Source organism: Hippoglossus stenolepis, chromosome 17, assembly GCF_022539355.2.
Source record: "Hippoglossus stenolepis isolate QCI-W04-F060 chromosome 17, HSTE1.2, whole genome shotgun sequence".
NCBI classification, from domain to species: Eukaryota; Metazoa; Chordata; class Actinopteri; order Pleuronectiformes; family Pleuronectidae; genus Hippoglossus; species Hippoglossus stenolepis.
In genome coordinates this window covers 12,043,697-12,068,383 of record NC_061499.1, presented here as the reverse complement: position 1 = coordinate 12,068,383, position 24,687 = coordinate 12,043,697, and the positions used below count along the sequence as shown (strand labels likewise).

At 42.3% G+C, this 24,687-nt stretch overlaps 2 protein-coding genes across 4 annotated transcripts; both read right to left on the bottom strand.

Moving 5' to 3' along the window:
* Positions 1 to 1,754: 1,754 nt before the first annotated feature.
* Positions 1,755 to 4,821, bottom strand: tomm7 (translocase of outer mitochondrial membrane 7 homolog (yeast)). Its single transcript, XM_035182782.2, has 3 exons — positions 4,650 to 4,821; positions 2,485 to 2,533; positions 1,755 to 2,179 (listed from the first exon to the last, which is right to left on the bottom strand). Exons 1-3 carry the CDS (start codon positions 4,750 to 4,752, stop codon positions 2,164 to 2,166), a joined length of 168 nt encoding a protein of 55 aa, XP_035038673.1. The 5' UTR covers positions 4,753 to 4,821; the 3' UTR covers positions 1,755 to 2,163.
* A 426-nt stretch (positions 4,822 to 5,247) lies between these two features.
* fam126a (family with sequence similarity 126 member A) lies at positions 5,248 to 24,548 on the bottom strand. Of its 3 annotated transcripts, XM_035182780.1 has the most exons (12): positions 24,384 to 24,548; positions 16,501 to 16,582; positions 15,819 to 15,920; positions 15,379 to 15,558; positions 14,467 to 14,547; positions 14,262 to 14,377; positions 13,293 to 13,388; positions 12,357 to 12,473; positions 11,990 to 12,077; positions 10,406 to 10,568; positions 8,826 to 9,169; positions 7,330 to 7,467 (listed from the first exon to the last, which is right to left on the bottom strand). In XM_035182780.1, the coding sequence occupies exons 2-11, from the start codon at positions 16,549 to 16,551 to the stop codon at positions 8,871 to 8,873; spliced, it is 1,293 nt and encodes a 430-aa protein (XP_035038671.1). In that variant the 5' UTR covers positions 16,552 to 16,582; positions 24,384 to 24,548; the 3' UTR covers positions 7,330 to 7,467; positions 8,826 to 8,870. The 3 variants fall into 3 exon arrangements, with proteins under 3 accessions (XP_035038669.1, XP_035038670.1, XP_035038671.1); XM_035182778.2 differs by lacking the exon at positions 8,826 to 9,169 and having other exon boundaries at positions 5,248 to 7,467; XM_035182779.2 differs by lacking the exons at positions 8,826 to 9,169; positions 24,384 to 24,548 and adding an exon at positions 21,141 to 21,221 and having other exon boundaries at positions 5,248 to 7,467.
* Between the last annotated feature and the right edge of the window lie 139 nt (positions 24,549 to 24,687).

Genomic DNA, 24,687 nt, shown 5'->3' with positions numbered 1-24,687 from the left:
CGTTTGGGGTCACTTAGAAATGTCCTTATTTTTCAAAGAAAAGCACTGTTTTTTTCAATGAAGATAACATTAAATTAATCAGAAATACACTCTATACATTGTTAATGTGGTAAATGACTATTCTAGGTGGAAACGTCTGTTTTTTAATGAAATATCTACATAGGTGTATAGAGGCCCATTTCCAGCAACTATCACTCCAGTGTTCTAATGGTACATTGTGTTTGCTAATCGCCTTAGAAGACTAATGGATGATTAGAAAACCCTTGAAAACCCTTGTGCAATTATGTTAGCACAGCTGAAAACTGTTTTGCTGGTGAGAGAAGCTATAAAACTGGCCTTCCTTTGAGCTAGTTGAGTATCTGGAGCATCACATTTGTGGGTTCGATTATACTCTCAAAATGGCCAGAAAAAGAGAACTTTCATGTGAAACTGCCAGTCTATTCTTGTTCTTAGAAATGAAGGCTATTCCATGCAGAAATTGCGAAGAAACTGAAAATTCCCTACAACGGTGTGGACTACTCCTTCAGAGAACAGCACAAACGGGCTCTAACCAGAGTAGAGAGAAGTGGGAGGCCCGGTGCACAACTCAGCAAGAAGACAAGTATATTAGAGTCTCTAGTTTGAGAAATAGACGCCTCACAGGTCCTCAACTGGCAGCTTCTTTAAATGGTACCCGCAAAACGCCAGTGTCAACGTCTACAGTGAAGAGGCGACTCCGGGATGCTGGCCTTCTAGGCAGAGTGGCAAAGAAAAAGCCATATCTGAGACTGGCCAATAAAAAGAAAAGATTGATATGGGCAAAAGAACACAGACATTGGACAGAGGAAGATTGGGAAAAAGTGTTATGGACAGACGAATCAAAGTTTGAGGTGTTTGGATCACACAGAAGAACATTTGTGAGACGCAGAACAGGTGAAAAGATGCTGGAAGAGTGCCTGACGCCATCTGTCAAGCATGGTGGAGGTAATGTGATGGTCTGGGGCTGCTTTGGTGCTGGTAAAGTGGGAGATTTGTACAAGGTAAAAGGGATTTTAAATAAGGAAGGCTTTCACTCCATTTTGCAACGCCATGCCATACCCTGTGGACAGCGCTTGATTGGAGCCAATTTCCTCCTACAACAGGACAATGACCCAAAGCACACCTCCAAATTATGCAAGAACTATTTAGGGAAGAAGCAGGCAGCTGGTATGCTGTCTGTAATGGAGTGGCCAGCGTAGTCACCAGATCTCAACCCCATTGAGCTGTTGTGGGAGCAGCTTGACCGTATGGTACGCAAGAAGTGCCCATCAAGCCAATCCAACTTGTGGGAGGTGCTTCAGGAAGCGTGGGGTGAAATTTCTTCAGATTACCTCAACAAATTAACAGCTAGAATGCCAAAGGTCTGCAATGCTGTAATTGCTGCAAATGGAGCATTCTTTGACAAAAGCAAAGTTTGAAGAACAAAGTTAATATTTCAAATAAAAATCATTATTTCTAACCTTGTCAATGTCTTGACTATATTTTCTATTCATTTTGCAACTCATTTGATAAATAAAAGTGTGAGTTTTCATGGAAAACACAAAATTGTCCAGGTGACCCCAAACTTTTGAACGGTAGTGTATATATATATAATTTGCATAGATAAGAAGCAACTTTCTTCATTCCAACACTTAAGATGCACGAGTCTTATTTATATATTTCTAAATTTTGTGTGGAATTTCCAAAGATAAAACCCTCAAACAAACTGCAACAATGAATATTAACAAACAAATGTGTGAGTGACATTTTGTTGAGGATTTATTTTCATGAATTTTAAATTACAAATAAAAGAGGAAACACATGGAGTGGATGGTAAATCCAAACATTGGTGACACGCATTCAAAAACAATATCAACTGACATTCTGGTCAACACAGCTTCTTTCTTTTCAGGGACGCAGTTTTTTGATTCCATGTCGTTGATCCAAATATCTTCCATCTCTGCTGCCAACACGTTCCATACTTTTACTGTCAATATAACAGAGCCATACACAATATGGCCACAGGTGACGTTCGTTCATCACTGCTCAGATATGAGGGTGAGTTATGAACAGGAAAGTGAAAAATAACGTCCATAATAAGTCCAACTCTGAGGTGGGTCACATGGTCTTGAAGAGGAGAAGGGATTGGCTCTGTGGAGATGTTCCTCAGCCCCATAGCAAACTAGAAAAGAAGGAAAGAACCAAAACGATTTAAGTAAAAACCTAAGAGGTTCCTAGACAGGTTACCTTCATTTTAAATGAATAACACACCAGAACTTATGAGGAGAAAACAAATCCCCTTGGAAATAAAAATGGTAAATCTGAAGTGGTTTAATAGTTTGTGTAAAATAAAAATATCAGCTAACAAGATCAGAAAATAGCAACATCCTCATAAGAACTAAATGTGCTGCAGAATTATTTCCCCAATTTGATTTGGTGCATTCCGACATTTACCCCAACTATTCCACTGCTCGGAAAAAGTATTACCTGAAGACTGTGGGCTCAGGCATTCCTGGATCTGCTCCACGTTTGAAACCTGCAAGTCAGAATTATAAAGAAAAATATAAGGATACGGTGATCATTGTGTACACAGTGAAAACAGAATCTACGCCTCTCAGGATTAAACATTATGGGTTAACAGCTAGTTGCAAGCATTAAGAATAGAAGATACATTGGTTTGGAGCAAAAATACACATGTACAATAAGTCCTTGTAGTAAAATTACTTTTCACAAATAAATTTGTGAAAATACATGTGCGCTGAAAATGATACACCGCAAATCCTTCCTTTACAATTATGTGTGTGTTTTCCACTGCGAGTCATTACAGTTAAACAGCAGATTGTACAGTTTGAACCCTGGATAAGCCCCCCCTAGTTTTATTAAACAGCTTAGTTGCATCAAGGTGCTCCCACATTGTGGAATCCACCCTGCTGATCTCATTGAGTGCAGGGGTGAAATTACAGCTGAAATGTCATAAGCAGCTGTAGGTCATTCATGGGTTAAAAAATAGAGTGAACCATGATGCAACTGATTCTTAAGAAAAAGACATGAAGGAAATGCCAGAACATCAAGACAAATGACCATTAAGAAAACCAACAGGATTCACTTGAGATCAAGTGTAAAAAATATCCTCATCCTCACAGTAGAAAAACTGAAAACTAATGACTGATGTTTTTGATTAATTAATCTGAAAGTTTATTATGAATCATTCAACTGATCAGCTGCTGTGACGCCATTTCACTCATACTCTGCATTAAGTGTTGTTATTTAGATGGTGGCAACACAAGGTCAACATTCGTTCATTCAAAGACAAATCTGCTGAGTTGCAAGAGGGAAGAGTGTGTTTTTGAGAAAAGGGAAAGAGAGTGACGTCAGCGGTGTTTCCACAATGCTGAAGTCAGAGAAGATTCTCGCCCAATCTGTGACTCCACTGACTGAGCTCACACTGGCAAAGGATTCAATTTCCCCATTTGAGTCAAACCAAAACCTGCTAACTGTGCCCCAGAAGAGTGGCACTAACATCCAGAGCCCGAACTATCGATTGGTCAGTCAGACGATAAAAAATAAAAAAAATCTGCCGATATGAGCATTTCACTGACATGTCAGTATTGGCATTTATATTTGTTGATATGAAAACTTTGATTTTACAGAACAATACAGTTTTGTAATTTATGTTAGCGTAAATATGTTTCTATTCTTAATCTCAGTAACATTCTTTATCATAAGGTTTGACAACGTCTTAGGAATCATTGTCGGTTCAAATATAAATATCAATATAGGAATTTACTACCTAATGTCAGTGTAGGAACATTTTTACTCAATAAAGTAAGTGCAATACTAGAATAATATTTTTTTCTTCTCTAGTATTAGTACAATAGTTTTATCCTCTAATATTTAGATCTGATTTTTTTTATTGGCTAATAGTAAGACTTTTTAACTCCCTAATATTAGATAATATTATAAGATTTGTTTTTACTCTTTAATCGTAGTATCCGAATTTGGTCCCAAATACCAATATCAGATTTTCCTAATAATAATAATAATAATATTAGTAGTAGTAATATGGATTATTATCAGTATAGAAAGGTTTCCCTCTCTGATATCGTCATCAACATGGGCCCCATAAAACCCACATCAGTCTAAATTACATGCACACAGGACCAGACTGAAACCAAAGACCCGGGAATTACTCAAGGTCATCAACACTTTTACAAGACGGAGCACAAAACTGAGTGAAACCCCTGCATCCAAGATTAAACTAATGTAAATAACCACTGTAGATAATCACCAGTGGAGGAGGATTCATTGATTACAACACACCCAAGGAAACACAGTGCATGGCGTCCCTCCTTTCATCATCACTGACCACTGCAGTACTTTAACAGAGAGGAAGAGGGGGGGCTGTGAAGGTCTATTAAGAGTCAGAAATGAACAAATAAGGAAATAAAGATGATGCTTCAGAGGGCTTTGAATCCATGCTAACACCGCATCTAGCAGCTAACACCCACAAACTATCAGCAGATACTGTAGAGAACAGTATGTGGGCTACTAGCATGGAGGTCTGGCTAACAGGCTAAGGAAGCCGGGCTAGCGTTAGCGAGGCACGTCTCGTCAGCCCGCCGTCTCCCAGCGGCTAACGTTCGGATACTGACCGAGGTAGAGCACGGTGGGGATGAAGCCCCATCGGATGACGAACTGGCCGCACTGGAAGAGCTGCTGCAGCCGCTGTTTGGTCTCTTTGCTCATTTTCGCCATGTGTGTTTATCTCTGACAGCGAGGACGGCAAGGACGAGGAGCAGCAGGAAGTGACGTCAGAGGGAGCCGGCCCTGCTGCTCTGTCAGCTGTTCCGCCCGTAGGTCGCCATCTTGTGGAGAGACGTGAAACTGCGAGTGGTACTACAGGTTTAAAGTAAATAAATAAATAAATAAATAAATAAATAAATAAATAAATAAATAAAACCAGTCATCTCGCTTTTTTGTATTGTCTCATGTCGCTTTGACTATTTGTCACTATTCATTCTATATTTCACGTAAAGCCTTGTTGTTGAAATGTGCTATAGCCTACAAATTTCCTTGCCTTTCATTTCTTGATATACTGTAAATTTTACAGATAGCAGATAGGTTCAGGGTAAAAAATAAATATGCCTATATGTTAAGAACCTGAAAATGATGTGTGACGTCTGGATTTGTAACTGCAATGCTTGGTGATGGTCCCTGGCAGACGAAGAAAAATAAGTGCGAGCACACACGTGAAATATAGAAACACTTTATTCCCAGACGTTGTGGCAGTTGAGTTATGTCAGACAAATGAAAGGCCAATATAAAGAAACTGCAGTACAAGAGCTTACCCATTCACATTCTAGAAACTCCAGAACAGAAACACGATGATTGTTAGTGTCCCACCAAGCAATGGACACTTGACAGCTCTGGTACACAGACGACAGAATACAGTTTTGCTTGAGGGTGGCGGGCAGCATGGATGTTTGATTCAGGACACCAAACGAAGGCGATTGGTAGAGTTTCATTCCTTTTCTTTTGGTACGAGAGAAGTGGTGAAAAACAAGGTAGGACACAGGAAACACATCACCAAAGTATGACCAACATCTGGAATGCTGGGTAGATCTGAAGTGAGGGAAGATGCCTTGTTGCCCCGAAACTGCCCCCCGCCCCCAAACAAAAATTTCCCACTGCAGAAAGCACAGGTTCCATTACAGTTTTAAATGAGCCAACACAACTTCACTCTGATGAATCAAATTATTTTATATCTCTGCAGATAGGTTGAGTGTTGGGTTTTAATATTTTCTGGATCTTTAAGATGCGAACAGAGCAACAAAGCATCTCTTTTTCTATTCCTCTCACAGGGAAACGCCACAGGTGAGAGTCACACCTCTTTTTGTTCATAAGAAAATACCAAAGTTGAAAACACTCTGTCAAGTGCAAAATTCAATACTTAACAAGCCACACACACACACACACACACACATCGTCCCCCCACTTGAAAAACATCCTCGTCATTCATCAGAAGTTGGATTTTTATTGTTCAAGTACACAGCAAGTCAGGAAGGTGCTAGAGGAACCAGAGGGAAGGACACAAATATTGCTTCTCCATAACGATGAGAATACTGTGCAAGTGTAAACATGAAGAACCCATTCTTATCACACTAGTTTGATTATCTAGTGATGGAACTTTCTTTTAAGAAGCACAGCTGAAACTGTTGACCAAAATAGAGGCGGGGAACAGAGGGAGCTTGGGTGGTCTTCCCAAAAATAAGGGAAAACACTGAACAGGAGAAATTTGTATTGCTATGGAAGAGGATACGTTTTTTATAAGAAGTAGAAACACTTGTTTCCGATCGGAGAATCATACCTTAATCACTGTATCAATCAGCAGCCTTTTATTCTAAAAACATATATACACATACATACTGTACAGTACACACACTCAAGCATACACACACATACTCAACATCTTCCCTCTGACAAACCTGGGCAGGCTCAGGATGGATGTATGGAAAAGCCATGCAGGGCAACAAATGCCAATTAAAATACTTTCCCACAGTTTTTAGTAACGAGTTTTAGGTGCAACCCTTTCACAACAGGCTGCTCTGTAGGAGAGTGCAGTTCTGTACTGGAAAAACTTCACAGAAAAGTGCACTGTGGAAGTGGTATCGCGGACATCCCGCCTACATCAGACCCAGACGAGTCGACCTCGCTGAAGGAGGGGAGCGGAGGGATATGATGGTGCTCTGGATGTCTGAGCGAGACAGCAGGCTGGTTTACACCACACAGAATCAGAGACGTTAAAGTGGAGCAATAGAGGAAAACAGTGGGACTGTTTGAGCATTTGTGTTTGTCTTTGTGGTTCTTTTGCAGTTGGCATGGCTTGGAGTTCCAGGTCACAGGTACAGGGTCCCAGGATCACAGGCGAGGGTTCATGTCGACAGGATTCTTAAAGGGTTCAGAGGTCAGTGCCAAGGTGCACGCTGATGCTGGGAGAGCGCTGCGTGTGGTTTGGCATTGGACTCAAGTACCCTAGCCCTTCCTCCTGCAGGATGCAGGAGTAGCGACCAGCGTCAGAGGTGTTGTGGTTGCTGGAGGGAGGGGCATTGCCGCTGGCCACCTGCTCGAATGAGCGAGAGAAGACGGCGCTGGCGGTGCGCGTCAGGCTGGTGAGAGCTCCCGCTTTGGGCACTGATTGGCTGGATGTGAGCGTCAGTCGCTTGAAAGACAGCTCTGTGTTCTCACTGGCAGCCCGGCCTGTTGTTAGAGGCCCCGCCTCCTTGTCCTTGCTGTTGCGACCGCCGAGACGACACTTCTTCATGGCCTTGGCGCCCAGGTTCAACGTTGTGATGCTGTTGCTGATAGTGATGGTGGGTGGGGTCATGTCAGGCCCGACCCCACCTGGCCACACCCCTTCATCCACCTCTGAAATGTCCATCAGCTCATCCGGGGAACCCAGATCCACTGCGTCTGTGAGACGGACAGACGGACGGACACAAAACAGGCAATAAAATGAAAAACAGGAACAGACAAAAATATAATTATCTCATCTGTCATCCAGCCCCAAAGATCCAATCAAATCATGATTCAGATTACACTGTTTAAAATTATATATGCACTATTTTGTATCAAAGTATGGCTGGATGACAGGGGAGCTCTTTTACTGTCCAGCAGGTGGCGCCTTCACAATGTAACCTCAGCTATCAGCCACATCTTGCCACCCCAGAAGAGACAATGTAAGATCCAGTCCAGCAAAAGTTACAATAACCAGAAGCATCCGAGAGAATCAGTGATTTATTGTCAGAGGAGAGGACAGTGTCTGAGAGCATCAGCTTGGGAAAGACCACAGAGGGAAAGTAAAAGAAGGTAAAACAGAGACACAAACAAGTGCACCTGAAACACTTACCTCTTCACAAACTCTACAGACACACACATAAATGGGTTTCCTGCTTTCTTCAGGGCGCGCATCCACGCCCATCTGAATAGCCAACCACCCCCATTATGCACAAATACACCCTTCTGATTTGATCTATCTTTGTAACAGAACACCAGTAAACACACTGATAGACAGGTCCTATACTTTTCTTTTCACGGTCAGATTGAGCCTGTTCAGACCAGGGCAGGAGTCACTGGATTCAAGTTTACATTTTATAATGTGACAAGCTTTTGCGTCAAATAATTCAGGACCTGCATATCACTCCTTGGTTTCTGGCTACCGGTCGGAAGGAAGTGATCTGTCTCCAGGTGCAACCCAGGAGTGATGTGTCGAGGCGTACCACGTGTGCTCTAAGGGCCAAGGGATAACCCAATAAAACCCAGGTGACAGATCTTTTAACCGTGTTGTAAGATCATAGGCTCCTGGTGCTGCTAACAGAGACATACGGGTTTTCTGATTCAAGGTCATGAGGCCTTTCCGTTATCAGAGACCTCAGGCTGTCGAATTTATTGCAAAATGTTCATAAACCTCCTTTTTTACCTGCAGTTTATGTTCCTTGTTTAACTGATGTTCTGCTTTTAATAGTAGCCTTAAACTCGCATTTTTATTATAAGATTCAGCCAAGTATATTTCATTATTATGCATTTTTTTTAGGTTATTGATCCGTTATTCTGTTAGATGTTAAATAATTAGATTTTAGGGAATCTCAGCAGGAGGTCTTCGTGAGGAAGCTATAGCCACAAAGGAGAGAGTGAATGAATGAATGACATCGAATAGACAGATGAGAGGAATAGTGCAGTTAGGTGAAGAGAAGGTGATGGAGCCCAGTGCAAAAAAAAGGTGAAGGGGCAAGTCATCATGCAGGTTCAGACAACGCCTGCACACACGTTACCTAGGTTACCCCAGGAGTGGGGCAGGGGGAAGGAGGGGCAGGACCTTAGTACTGACTCCTCCCTGTGGAGGCCGTCCCAGAACCCTCATTCTCCACCAATCGCCTCACAGACTTCTGCCTCCTGACCTCCTGACCCCGTGTGCCGGAGTCGTGACCTCGGGGGTCCACGCTGACCTCGGAGGTGGTGCTCATAATGTCGCCATCGGGCCCAGTGCGACCGTCAGGGCGCTGCCTTAGGGAGTCTCCGTTGGCCATTCTCTCGCCGCCCACGCCTGTCACACTGATCTCGGGGATGGCAACACCCCCAAGCGCAGCCTCACTGTCTACACTCACCTCCTGGGACTCTGGTGGTGGGGGAGTATGGATGGGTAATGGAAGAATACATAGACACATATATAAACACACACAAACACACACACACACACACACACACACACACAGTCGGACAGAAACACACATCATGCACACATACATGAAAAACAAAAAGACGGCCATGTGCACAGGCACACATGACCACATTAACACAAGACACACAGAGGTAATTAATGTAATGACAGAAAAAAATAAAGACAAAAATCATAGTGATCAGAACATAACATGGTCAAAATACATGCTACATGGAGATGAAAATGAAAACAGTATCTGAATGGAATCACACTTCCTACTCTGTCACCCCTCACCTCTACTTGAATTAATATCTAATAGCCTTTTCTTCCATCATCTGCTTATAACAAAAGTGTTATGCAGCTCTGATAGGGGCACTAATGAACGGGATCCATGAGATGAAAAGGGGGAGTTAGGTTGGAGATAAAAACCCACTCATTAAACAAGCTGAAAGCTGTAATTTACCGGTTTTATCTGCACTCTGAGAAAAACTGAGTGTGACTCTTAATTCTAAACATACAGACCCTCTTGTTTTTTGCTCTTTGAAGTCAATGATAACGTTTCTTCTGTTCTACAGTTATTTAAATATTATATTTTCTTTGTCATAGAGTTCAAACAACACAAGACACAACATGTTCAGTATAAAAGTGTGTACTGCACACTGCAGCTCATCTGTGTAGAATACTATTCATACGCTACTTACTCTCTGTTTTCGTCTATTCTTCTTTTTTATCTTTCAAACTTGGTTCATGTGCTGTGTTGAATCTGTCTCGTCCTTGTCCTTTTTTCACTTGTCCTCAAACTGCGAATGCTCATCTGTCTCTGTACTGCCTCCAACTTCTACTTCAACTTCAACTTGAATTAGAGGGGTCCTAATAAAGTTGACAGCACCGACTAGCAAGCTTAGTAAAGGCAAACTATGGAGTGAAAGACAACACTTGAACACAATGACTTCAGGCCGGTGAAATGATGTGATGAAATGAAGTGATCTAAACCTCTTGCTCTCTCCTTTGGCTTGGACTTTTCTTCAGTCAAACAATTCTCTTCCTTTTCTTACCCGATTAAAATATGACCAAAAAAAATGTTTACAGAAAATGTGAAATGTGTGCGTGAGCTCCTCTCATCTGCAAGTAAACTGAGCTTCAACAGATACGTCCCTACATAATCTCGCCTTGCTTTTTGTATATGTGTCTCACCGTGTCTCTTCCAGCGGTGTCCCCTGATAGAGAGGGAGGTGACAGCATTTCTGGAGATCCTGGAGGAGGTTGGAGTGATCTCCACCTGGATACTTCGTGCACCCTCCTTGTTGTTGCTCTTCAGTGCAGCACCGTGCATCGACGACTTGATGGCGTTGCCCACCTGAGAGCAAGGAGAAGCACAAACAATGTTAAAAGTGGCCAGTTATGCTAATTTCACATTTGTGGACTCAAACACTTCACCCGCCCCTCCATCGGCATAGCGGTGAGTTGAAGATGAGTGCATTTTCATTTTTCGGTGAACTATCCCTTTAAACATTTACAATACCCAAGTAGACTGTGCTTGGAGCTGATAATGTAAAAGCGGATGTAGGAAAACATTTTTTGTAAACCTGGTATTGAGTGCAGTCTGACACTTGAGAGATGCAGTGGCAGTTTTATGCAGTTGTTCTCATTAAGGGCCACTGCTCATTACCAACTTTCTGAAATCATTATTTTAAAAAGGTCTTACAAGGAACTTCATTTCCATTGATTTTAGCGTGCAGCTCCATGTCATCCATTCATAGTATATTTAAATATAAGGGTTTTTCAAAATGGGATCATTTCTGTGTTGGAATTTTTTCACACTTCACCATCAGCTGCTGCATATTAGTATGAAATTTCAATACCATATATTTCATCTTGCTTAAACAAAAGTGTCTGTTCACAGATTTGCCGGCTGGGCCCTTGCAACAGTGAAAACATATAATAGCTGTGGGGCGCAACCTAACAGAGTTACGCCAACTAGTGAAATAAGATCAACAAAAAGGCTTAGCTCTATATAACACTATTTCATAAGTTGTGATAATAACCTCGCTGGACATTCTCGAGCGGCACCAATGATCATGTAACAGTTGATAGCGTAACATGAGGTAGACAGCATCATAATCACCACACAATATGTCTTTTGTCTGTGCAGCTGTAACTTATGGTCTCATGACGGAAACAACGTAGTTATGCTAAGCTAGCAGCCACCTGGTGCGTTCCACAGCAAAAAAAAACAAACACACTGGACAAAAGTGAAATGTGAACCCTTCTGCACTAGTCTATATATAGTCATGGCATTTATCCAAAAATCTGTTTTATTTCATAGAATTATTTTTTTTTTTTCATGATTGTGAATCAAAGGGTCGAGTATTTTGATGGTTGTGGAGGGGTACACCTTGACTTGTGTAGTAATACTGTGAGCTCAGGTTCAATCCTCTACTCCCTGGGCCTCAAGGATTACAGCTTAACAGAGCAGAGAGGAAAGCATGTAAATAATCTAGTGGGATTACACTGTGCTCGCAGTCTCTGACACACACACACAATACAGCATAGTGTGCTGGGCATGAATCAAAACCCCAGGCCAGCATGTGCATCTAAATCACATGACACACACACACACACACACACACACACACACACACACACACACACACACACACACACACACACACACACACACACACACACACACACACACACACACACACACACACACACACACACACACACACACACACACACACACACACACACACAGAACATTTTTACTGCACCTACCAGTAGAGCCTCAGGGAACAACTCTAGCTGGGCTCGATACAGAACGTCATCCAGTGATTTGGATCCCAGTTCAACTTCCCCATTACAGCTACACATGGGCACAAACACACACAAGTAATATTGTTAGACACTGACTGAGACAGCAGGCACCAGTCAAAATGAAGTGTGCAGCCTCAACTACTGTTTCAATCTAACCTCTTTTGAACAGGTACACACAATAAGAAAAACAAACAAACACTGCCACAGAGACAGGGCACATGGACAAGATGTTGTTGCATTACAGACAGAGACTTGAAGAAACGTAAGACATGGAAGGTTAAAAGTTGAACAGTGTTGGTTGTGTATGAAGGCATGAGTGTGCACTCACAAAGCGTAGTGTATGCCTGTGATGAGCTGAACCAGGAACTCCGACGTGACTGTCAGCCGCGTGCTAATACCTTTGTAGCGCCGCATCTGTTGCCGTGGATAACCGCATATACACACCCTGGAGGACGACCAAAAAAACAACAAACAAAACAATAGAGAAGCTTGTATAAGTGAAACAGGGAAGCATCAAACAGGAAAAAAACACACCACGGAGGCACTTGGCTCCCCCGCCATTACAGCAATTTACTTCCCCCTGCGGCTGCAATGAATATAAAACTCAATAATGAGAAAATAATAGCTGATTATAAACAAGCGGGCACACAAACACACACATAAACAAACACACACAGATAAACAGATACACACTCAAGTTGGTATTATACAAGTTAAACAAAGAGGATACAACTAAAACTGAGGCAGCACCTGAACATTTGAAGTTATAGAAGCTGCTATATACTACATGTAGCTGATACACAGGAAACTGTTGAGGGGAAATCATAGCCACTGACTTCTGTTTAGCTCTGTACTTATCAGACCAATGCTCAGATGCAGTTGGCAGATTACCAAAATCACAGAACTGGGGTGTGTATACATCACAGCTCTTTGCAGAATAGCTGTACCTTGGCTCTCACTGGCAGCCAAGTCTATAAGAGGATCAGATAAGCAAGTGCTTGCAAAACTGTGTGTGTGTGTGTGTGTGTGTGTGTGTGTGTGTGTGTGTGTGTGTGTGTGTGTGTGTGTGTGTGTGTGTGTGTGTGTGTGTGTGTGTGTGTGTGTGTGTGTGTAACTTCTGTCTTTAAAAACATCAGCAAACAAGAAAGTGACACAAAGGTCACATACCATGGAATGAGAGTGTGTGTTTGTTTGCAGATATTAAGTCCTTGAGTCCTAATGAAAAAGTGACCCCTCTGATAAGTCGAGGCCATGTGTGTTTTACCTGGAGCTGAGCTGGCAGAGGGACTGCAGGGAGATGGGGGTCATGTAGCTGAGAGAAGCGTTGTAGCACAGCAGCAGGAAGGTCAGCACATCAAACCTAAACAACACAATCACACACTTAAAATCTCTCCACCAGTCATCCAGTTATGCTGCCAACAATACTTTAGATATAAATAACCCCACCCCGGGAAAAAAAATAACAAAGAGACTCAAATATTATCTCTGCACGATCTTAAAAAACATCCAGACCTGTTTTCGTCACAGAAATCTTACAGCTGAAGATAAAAAATTGATCGCCTATTTTTAGTCGGTCTAAAACAGAATAAGAAAATAGTATTCAGACCTCCATAGTTCAGCTACAGTGCAGCCTCATTACATGAATTTAAGAAAGCCTAACAGAGATCTAACAACTATAAATGCAACAAAGCAAAGACAACTGCCACAGGCCATTACTGACGCGATCACATCATACGGTAAATAATTGGCTAAACTCACCATAACCATAAAAACCTGATAGTGAGGATAAGAGTCACCGACCGTCATGAGACAAGACTTCAATCAACCACATTAACTGTGGTTGTTTCTTCTAAAGTTAATTATTCATTCAAAATTAATGAGGGATTTATGGCTCAGTGTATCTGCTTATAACTGCAATAAAACAGCATCTGGACTAAGAAGTATCACCAAGTCCTTGTGCTCAAGCTTTACAAATTGGCAGAAAACAAGCAGTTTGACAAGTACACGTGGGAGAAAGCTGTGTTTGTAAGATTTCTGCATTCTTCAGCATCTCCGTCAGACATGTTTTTCTATTTTAGTGGTCTGCTTGGTATTTGCAGCCACATCTAAGCCAGTCTGCCTGTTTAGAATGTTGCCAATCCACCCATTTCAAAACCAGCACAATTTTCTCCCTGCCGACACGTAGCCACTTGCCCTGAAAACTTTACATAAGTGCGCCCATCATGCCTCTTACCTGTTCTGTGCTGTGAAGATCTCCCTCTGCAGGTGTGGCCCGCTGTACACCACCCTGCTCAGCCCGTGATTGGCAAGAGCCCCTTCTGTAAGAGCAATGGAGCCAATGGCTGAAGGCTAGAGGTGGACAAAAAAAAAGTGGTTACACTTAACAATTGTGCAAAAGCTAATTAAAAGATCAGTGGGCATTTGTGTGTGTTGTTCACCTCGTGGTACACTGAGGGCTTGGAGAGGGAAGGGACCGTGAAAGACAACACTTTACTCTGTCCATCTTTATCAACTATTTCCTGTGAAAGAAAAAGAGGACGACAAAGAAAAATGTTTCAGTGAGCAAGAAAAACTAAAGTGTGCCCTGAACCTCTGAAGCTCTGAAGAGCATGTGCTTATCTCTTCAAGCACCCTCATGTGTTGTATGTGGCCATTTGTGTGTGGACCTCAGGGTCTGCGCTTCCCCACTCAGTCTGCTGGTGCGTGTGTGTATGATATTTGTGTGTGTGTGTGTGTTGAGTGAAAAACACAAGCACAAAACCCCAGGGTTTTGGTGTCCCCTGTGTGCATGTTAATGTCAAATAGATTAATGGGAGCCAGCCAGTGTGTTGACTGACAGCTGACCTATTCTGCTATTCAGAGAGGAAGTTAGAGGACACTGCACTTTGCTGATAGAACATCCACTGCTGAAATGGATGAAAATGGGACTCAACACACTTTAATAATTACTAGGGCTGCCATCTCTTTGTATAGGTTGCTTCTTGCAGATGTCCTAAAGCTTTCCGCAAATTGTTTGCAAAATCATAGTTTCAATTCCTCCCTTTCTAACCCGTATTTCCTCTCACTGTCCATATATAGCTGTGTAACAAGGCAGAAACACCGGAATGTAATCGTTTAAACAAATGATGCAGATCACATAAATAGCTTTGTGGCTAAGTCCCTGCTTCTGAAACTGCATGATTACATTTACTAATGATCATGGTTATTTCTAGTGTTTTTCTTTACTTAGCACTTATCACACTGAAAACATTTTATTGTTAATAACAAGAACTGCTGTCCTCTAGCATCAGCTCTGATATGAATATTGTAAATGTAACACATGCACACACACACTTTGTCCTCTCCCCTACCAGGTTATAAATGCCCAGCAGCAGGGCCTCGATGCAGCCGGAGTTGTGGGGGTCTCTGGCTGCGCTGACGGACAGGAGGCTCCACAGGAGCTCTGGCAGGAACTGTAGCGTGAAACGCTGCAGCTGCGGTTCACCACTCCGATAAAACTCAAACAACTGGTGACACACTGGCTCCAGCAACTGGGGAGGAAAGACGACCCAAAAAGGTAACATCGCATCAGTCTACAAAATTACACAGATTACAATTTCTACTGCAACTCCAATCAATTTTGTATTTGACATTAATGGTTCCTCAAAAATGTCAGGATGGAAAACATTGTGTTGGACAGTGAGACAGATTCATAAACCAAAAAGGACAAAAAGAACACAATTTAATCAGGAGTGTGTAAAATATACTCAAAGATATTGGTGAAAGGTTAGCTTATAGTGAGTGTACATACATCGCTGTAGTTCTCTCTGATGACCTTGTAGAGTGCAGGAACCAGGGAACCTTTCTCTCTCAGAGAGGCAGCGTAGGTGGACACGGCACTGTCAGGGAGGGTCTGAAACACACACAAATATTTGAAATTTGATACACACCTGATTTGAGTTTCAACAGTATAAAAAAAAAAACGTGATAACCGTGATCTGTTCAAACTTGGCATTAGTTTTGCTTGATTCACATCAAGTCCAGGATACTAAGATATCAACGTAAGGTATCTGCCTAAGAGTAGGACTGCTGGTGAATGCCACAAATAAACATAATTGAAAGTAAGCAATATAGAAACACACAGTGTCTACTTTAAATGCAGGCCGAATGCTCCAAAATGACAATAATGTTTAAAGAAGCTGCATTTAGAGCTCAGCGTCACTGACAACAGATCACTCATCATACGTTCAAACAGGAAAATCTCCTTTATTATGATTACACTTCAGCGAGCCTGGTGAGTATCGGTGAGTTCTTATGTTTGAGTAGGAGTGTGCATTTTTCTGGGATAGGAAGCAGCAGTAAAGCGACTATGTGCGTGTGAAAGACATTCTGCCAATGATTAGAGGCAGCAGCAGAGATCATACTGCATACTGATCATGGGTACACAGTTTTACACACATAAGCACACACAGACACACACAATGAATCAGTACCTTAAATTCTGACAGCCAGTCCTCCACTACTCCTTGGTCCATAGCCAACATGTTCCCTCATCTGAAGTGGAGTCACCTCTACCTGAGAAAGAAAAAGTGTGTTAAAACACAGTTCACTTAATTATTGACGCATAGAAAAAATAAAGTGCAATTTCACCCTCCCCTCTCGCACACAAGCATTTACAGCTTGAACAAGGCTCCTTCCATGTTTGTTAGCTTTCCATTATTTTGGGACCTGATAAAAATGTTATATCAAACAATCCCATGGCAGTGGTTAAATGTAACTGTATACGCTCCAGGCATCAAGTCAATACTTAAAGAAGCACAAGTCTCCCCTTCCCCCTCACTCTCCTCCTGATTCCCTATCACAGACACACACCTCTGCAGCGAGTACCTAACCTATTCTCAACTCAGGCTGGCAAATCGAAAAATCACCCACACAGAGACTCCCGGCTGATTTCACTGATGAGAAAACAAGACTGTGGCACAGCAGAATTTAGATGCTTGTTGAATAGGCTGTGCTGTTCCGACGTCTTCGAACAAAGACAGACAGGAAGACAGGCTCATAACTGCTTTAGCTTTAGTCGATGTGAAATGATCTTCCTTTATCCCTGTTTTTGTTATTTCTGATGTCAATTGCCATCCATCCCCAGGACTGATGCTGTCTGCCTCCTCTCCTTCATCTTCTACACACTCTACTGCACTACACTCCAAAGGACACTCCAATATTACTCCATCTTCTCTTACATATTCTGTGGTCAATTAATGCCATTACTGCAGGATTTATTAATGAGGCTATTAACCAGGCCTGTGTGTATGTGTGCTAAATCATTCATAAGTTCACATTGTTGCAATTATAAAAGACATACAAATATGGTGATGAGTCCAAAACTTCTTAAAAGTTTCTTTGTATTAAAGGTTTAGTATCCAAGTAAATTTGAATTTATGTCCCTTAATGTTTTAATTTGATTGCTATTATCCCTTTCTGAAGCACTTTGTAACTATGTTGAGAAAAGTGCTATACAAATATAGCTTATTAGAGTATTAATATTTTATACAATCATACAATCTGGTGAAGATATGAGAATAGTTTTGATACATTTTGATAAACAGTAACGTAAATTATGAAAATGATGATAAAATTATGTAATCCAACAATAAAAGTCATCCCTTATTACGAATTGAGCTAATCAACAAAATCGATTGAAAATTAAATTTTGATGAACAAAAAAACATATAGATTTGATTGGGTGTTCAACAACAGCAGTTATATGAGGCTGTAAGGAAAACTACACTGTAAGATGAATAAAAGTTGAGGTCCAAACAATGGTTGTTTTCATCATCACCAATACCTCAACAAATCTTCAAATTCTGAATCTAATTCAGTTTGGTCTGAAGAGGTCAACTGCCTGATCACCAAACAGACAACACAACAACAGACAAACAACATTAACATACCTAGAGCTGCTAACCTGGCGAAACTGGCCCAGGTAAACAAAGGACAACATTCAATTCGATATTCAAAAGATTAAACAAATAACTGATGAATAAAGTAGCGTCTTCCAGTATACTGAGGTCAAATTGACTCTGTTTGCAACAGACTGACCATAGACCTACAGAATGCTTTCTGCACGAAGACACCATCCCTTTGCATGACTGATGAATGTCAGTCATGTCTGTGCCGGCGCTCTGAAACTGAGAGTACAAGGCTAAATTGGAAGTTGAATGCAGTAACGAACTCCATGTTTAGTGTGTCTAGCAACAAAAGCTGAAAAAAACAGTGAGGGAGGAACAAGTCCTTCTATGTGCACACTTTTCAAGCAGAAACATGTGCTCCCATTGGGGTTGAAGATGGCTTACTTCCACCTATTAAAACTCTTCCAATACCAGCACGTTGCTTGCTGGATGACACACACACACACACACACACACACACACACACACACACACACACACACACACACACACACACACACACACACACACACACACACACACACACACACACACACACACACACACACACACACACACACACACACACACACACACACACACACACACACACACACACACACACACACACACACACAGGTTTGCATCCTTTCATTGTGAACAGTATTAACACAGTAAACAAAACATCATGCACATATATTTACATGTCCACATGTATTCATATCATATCCATATATCTATACACACAAACAAACAAACACACACAGACACACAAGCCTCTTCCCATCTTTCCTGCCGGGTAATCAGACGTTCACACATCCAAATGATTTATTTCACACGATTTTGTTGCATGGTCTCTCAACAGCAGCCAGGTGTCTATTTATGGACTGTACCAATGACAGGAATGACAGGGGGAGGGGAGCCAGTGACTCATGAAATGGGTAAGGATTATAAAGTGGAATAGCCACCATTTAGAGAAATTGGTCCTTTGTGACGTTCTGTCGTACTGCTCTTTCATGCTCGTGAAGACAACAAGGAGGACAGCAAAATCTAAAGCCAGCATGTGCATTTTAAGGGGAGGTTTACTGAATAAAAAAAAACTATAAAAGGCTGTGATTAGCCTGGATGAGTCAGTCTTGTAAGGGGATGGGTTCTCCTCCTACATAGTCACATTTAACCCATCAGCTCTGCCCACGCTGGCGTCTGGGGCATGTCATCAATATCAGATCCCAGAGGACCAAATCAGCAGCCGACTGTAACGCTACCAGCCATACCCGTGTGAAATATTTGGAGATATATTTTGTTTTAAAAATTAGGTTCATACATGCAGAGGGTGGGAACAAATTATGATTAAAAGCAACCTTTTGACACTGTGAGCTGTTATGGTGGTTAAAAAAGCAACATAACAGCACACCTGGTAGAGCTGCTGCCCCATGAGGCTATAAGTCTCTGCAGTGGCCCGGGTTCGATTCCAGCCTGTGGCCCGTAGCTGCATGTCATCCCCCATTCACCACTAAAAACTGTCTCTCTGTCCTATCAAATAGGAGGAATAATAGAAGGTCATAAGACTTACAAGGCCATAAAAAACAACAATAGAGAAGTAGTGGCTAATTTATTGCCTTCACCCTGGATTGTACCATACAGTTATTTTTCACCAGGTAAATGTGAATTTAACTAATTGGAAACCTTGTTTAATTAGAAAGATAATGTGATTTGCTATGTTACCATCCATAGACAATTATCTATATTAAATGACTTACTGTGCAGTTTTTTAAACACTATTAACCCCATAGAGCAGTGGGTGATGTACTTATATGCACGTGTGGCTGAAGCAATACATTTCTGCCACTGACGCACTGAGCAACAAGTAATGATAATACAGAAATGGAGCAATGTGCCCAAAATGTGATGAAGATGATGGCCAGCAACATTGTGGGTGTGAGCAATAAAGGTTTAAAAATGTTTTTGTTTTTTTTAAAATCAGTTTTACATTTGAATGTTATACTCTGAAGATTATTTTTTCAAAGAGCAAAGCAATGATTCTGTCTAAAAAATGTATTATAATGTCTGAAAAGAAAGTGGCAACAGCACATAAAACCCTGTCTCTAAAATGTCTTGGCTCTATTGACAGACTGCAGACAGACACAAGCAACTGGTGGAGAAAAATATAGAAAACTAATTTCCCTGGGATTATACGAAAGAGCATAATTATGGTATTTGGCAGTTGTTTATCTTCTGTTAGACGTCTCTATGTCATTAAAGACGGATCATTGCAGAAATCAATATAAGCCTGAGAGAGCACAAACGCAGCAGCTGGTCGACTGCTTCTGTGCAGCTCAACCACATTAACAGCAGAAACACACACATACATGAATAAACCAGTGTTAGGGATAAGTGGCTGAGCAGGCTCGACAGGCACAAGTTACAAACCAGTGAGGTGGTTAACATGTAGATGATAAATGGAGGAGAGGGACAGGTAGGATGCACCAGAGGATGAATAAAACCGAGATCAATGGTTCAATGAATAGAGGCTGGAATAAATGGAGAGATGCAGGATAAAAGGAATGTGTAACGACCCAAAGGATGAATAACTCGAGGGAGGAGAGACGGATGGGTCGATAAATAAGGAGGGTTCATTTGTTTCTATCTGCTCTGCCCCTGGAAACCTCCCAGGCTCTGAGAAACACGGACGATCAGTAACGATAATGAAACACACGCCTTGGTGTGATCTGAGCAAGTTGGAGAAGTGAGTCTAACCAATGTTTTTATGAGCCTAGCTGAGTTTTTCCAACAATGCAAAGTCCAACTTCTTGCCGAGGAGTGACGACAGAGGTGTCATGCAAGTGTGTGTGCGTGTCATGCAAGTGTGTTTATTCAATGTCTGGTTTGACAAAACCTGTTCCTGTGAGCTAGCTAAAGTTGACAACTCATTCCTTCTGAATTTACACCCACGCCTCTGTCACTCGCTCACAAACACACACACACTCACGACTGGCGGTCTTACAAGCTTATTTTTCTCCAACAACGACATGTCTAAGCGTGCATATCCTTACAGAGTTACTGCAAAAAACCTGAGACAAACACACAATACAACACCGATGCCTTCACATGGATTACTATGAAAACAACAGGACTATCAACACACAGAACTTCCTTCACCGCTCAGAGGACTAGTGAGAACATACCTGTCGGGAGAAGGCCGGTGGAGAGAGACTTGAAGCAAGTCCAAGATCAAATGAATTAAGAGAGGGACAGCCACACACATACACACCCCTCCCTGCTGATTACCTCACTTCCTATTACACATATTCTTTGGAACCTTCTTTTTTCAGGAAGTGAGTGGGCCAATAACAATGAAGGCTTGAATGTGGGAGGGAATAAAAGGGGAGAGAAAGATGAAGTGGGTGGTTTTAGAGCAACGGAGCTAACCCCAGCTGCTTTTTCCTGTGGTGCAGGATACAAGCCACACACACACACACACACACACAAACACTACTGGTTAGTCTGATTACAGACAGAGATTGGGGACCGTAAAACAGATCAAATATGCTGAAATGAACCTATAGTAATCAATGGGTTATAGCCCTGGACAAACATGTTCACTATTAGCGGTTTCAACTCTAGTAGTAACTGTTAAACCAGTCAAACCAATGTCAAAACCAGTAACTTTCAGGGTTCCCCTACGTTCACTTCCCCCGCTGCTAAAAAGGAATCTCTAAAGTAGCCAGTTGTCAACTGTCAACAGGTTCCGCAGGTGACTACATGCATCCTTCAACATGATACAAAAGCAGTAAGTGAACTATTTTGAGGAGGTGCGGGGTGTCCACGTAAAGGTGGAGGAAGGGTTATGTAAGTGTCATAGAGACATGACCTCCAGGTTCAGTTCGGCGACCCTGCAAAGAGCTGGCACAGTGTTTTTGTAGCTATTTTTTCTCAAATTTATAGCAAATCTTTCTCATGCCGTGAGTTGTTATCTTCTTTAGTTACACTGGCTTGCCATGGGGTGGACCCTGTTACTGCCTGTTAATGTCACTGTCTCCCATCTTACTCTCCCCTCAGGTCTTCTTCAATAGCAAGTCGCTTATAGCTTGGAGGATGAGGAGAGGGGTTCTTCTCTTCTGCCTCTGTTTTCTTTCATATTCACGTGCACACAGAGATTTATATAGCAGAGGACTGCCTGCAACTAAGCAGACATGACAGCCGAGTCTGGTTTGTGTGTGTGGTTTTTGCTGCTGAAAGACAGAGAGAACTGACAGAGAGGAATCCTCTTATAGCAGCCTACGCTTTCTTCTGCGTTGCCTCTAAGCCAGTGATGCATCTTCAGCCCTCCTCTCGTCCATCCAATTCCCTGTCTTGCTGCAGCGAATGAACCTGAAGAGACCGACGATTAACAATACAGATTGTTCAATGTTATCACTTTCATCTGCCCTGTTTTCTCTCCTTTTGTCTCTGTATCAGGGCAAGCAGCTATACTTGTCATAATTCGATAGCTCTCTCATTATTTATCCATGTTCAGGCTTACAATTTCACATTCAATTACCACTTTTGGCACAATTTTTCATTGGCCTAAATGTATGCCAAAGCACCTTGTGTTATTCATGCCTAGAGAATTATACTTTTGCTGTATACATTAAGATACATTTGTGCTATACTGTGTTTGTGTAAGCAGGGGCAAGTATTTAAACAGTTTTCATTGCTCAAATGGCTCATGAAACTGCAGACATGGGTGACTCCAGCTATGATGCAGAATGACAGCAGAGCCAGTGCGATCTTCCTTCTCCATGACCTGGCAGGCTTTACTGTCAAACCGCATTTAAGAGGCCCGAGATACAGGCAGCCATGGATGGCACACGTAAACAAGCCTGTGCATAATTTGTATGTGTGCACTTACACACATCCACACCCTAATGACAACACTTTTAACAGTACAGGTTCCCTCACCCAGCAAACCCGTCTATCCCTTATGACAAAGTCAAACAAAAGCACGGATATACAGCATGTATAACAAAGGTCAGCCAACGAATCAAGGCAATAATAGTATCTTAATTAAACAATAACTGGGGCACCACCAGAAGTTCTGCCTTTGTGAAGGACACACAGATCAAAACAATACTAGTTTGATAACATGTACAGTAGTAAAGGAGTTCATTTCACTCAGCAAGACCGCTACTGGGCTCTTAGGCAAGGCTACACACCAGCCCCCCTCATACAGGAAACCCCTGAACTTGCTGAGTGGTACAGAGGAAAGCTGCATCACATGATGGTATTTAGAAAAATCTTAACAACGCATTATCTAAAATACCATTCTGCTTTTGACACACACACACACACACACACACACACACACACACACACACACACACACACACACACACACACACACACACACACACACACACACACACACACACACACACACACACACACACACACACACACACACACAGCATTATCCCTTACCTTAACCATGACCAATTCATGCCTAACCCTTACCTTAACGTAACCGTACTTTACAACTTACCCTTAACAAGGATCTCAGAAATTAAGCTTTGGTCCCCCTGAGGTCTACTGGTCCTGACAAGGTCAATGTTTATATCAGAACACACACGTACACACACACACACACACCTTTACAAGCATCTTCACACAGTCCTGAAAGACAGAGACAGACAGACAAGACAAACACACACAAATTATCGCAGTTATTCTTGTTAGGACTTTGCATTGACTTCCATTCACTGTGGACAGCCGTATCCCTAACCTACACCCATTCATAACCATAACCTTCCCACAATTCACATGTCCCCCCCACCCAACCTTAGCCAGGACATCAGAAATTATGTTTTGCCTCATTAGAACTGGGCTTTGGTCCCCATAGCTGGAGTCTACTGGTCCTCAGAAGGTCTATGTTTATAGGTGTATACCAGAAAAGGTCTTATAGAGGTCACACACACACACACACACACACACACACACGTTCCACTGGATAAAGGTACAAAGTCTCAATGACAGATGTGAGCACCACAGCAACTGGTTGCTATGGAAAGCTCGTTAACTTGTGTAGTGACGTCTTCCCAACAGCTGTTTGACATAACATTAAACGGCTACTTTAACTAATAACGTGTCCTTTATGTGCTGCTGCTTCTGCTGCTGCTGCTGCTGCTAACCGGTTAGTTTGACACAGTGGCAACCGCTAACACAGCTGGAAATTCAGTCTCAACACGCCGCTAATTCAATGGCAAACGTTAGCTTAACTAGTTAACCGGCACCAGAGAGTGTAAATTAATCCCGCGCCCTCACACACACGCTCTGTCTCGGCTTTGCTGAATGACTCTGAGCTGTCACCGCGGTTGCCCACAGATTAGCTAGTTAGCTAGCTCGGCTAAGGCGCGACAACAAGTAAACCGGGGGGAACGGCGTTTACTTACGGGCATGCTATCTGTTAATCCCCTGGTGCCGCAGTCCTCTGTGGTTCCGACAAGACGGGAGAACGGCGATCACTCCGCTACTCCATAAATCTCCTCAACAATACAACAACATCAGCTCCTTCCATCTTCTTCACTTTCTCCGCTCAGACTACCTTCGGCGGGGTCTCCTCGGAGTGACGGAACACTTCGGCCAATCGGGGAGCAGTTAACAATGTCGTTGCCGCGCCCCCTCCGAGTGCAAGAACCAATCATATCGTAGTATTCGCTGCATGTGAATACTTTCCACGATCACGGTAGGTTGTCG

Bases quoted from the DNA above. Each gene is read 5' to 3' on its own strand.
- tomm7 (XM_035182782.2), bottom strand. From the start codon at position 4,752: ATGGCGAAAATGAGCAAAGAGACCAAACAGCGGCTGCAGCAGCTCTTC. The intron at 2,534-4,649 runs GTCAGTATCCGA...TCTGACTTGCAG, and splicing joins CCCCACCGTGCTCTACCTCG to GTTTCAAACGTGGAGCAGAT.
- fam126a (XM_035182778.2), bottom strand. From the start codon at position 16,551: ATGTTGGCTATGGACCAAGGAGTAGTGGAGGACTGGCTGTCAGAATTT. The intron at 15,559-15,818 runs GTATGTACACTC...TTTCCTCCCCAG, and splicing joins TCAGAGAGAACTACAGCGAT to TTGCTGGAGCCAGTGTGTCA. The intron at 14,548-15,378 runs GTAGGGGAGAGG...TTTCTTTCACAG, and splicing joins TGCTGGGCATTTATAACCTG to GAAATAGTTGATAAAGATGG.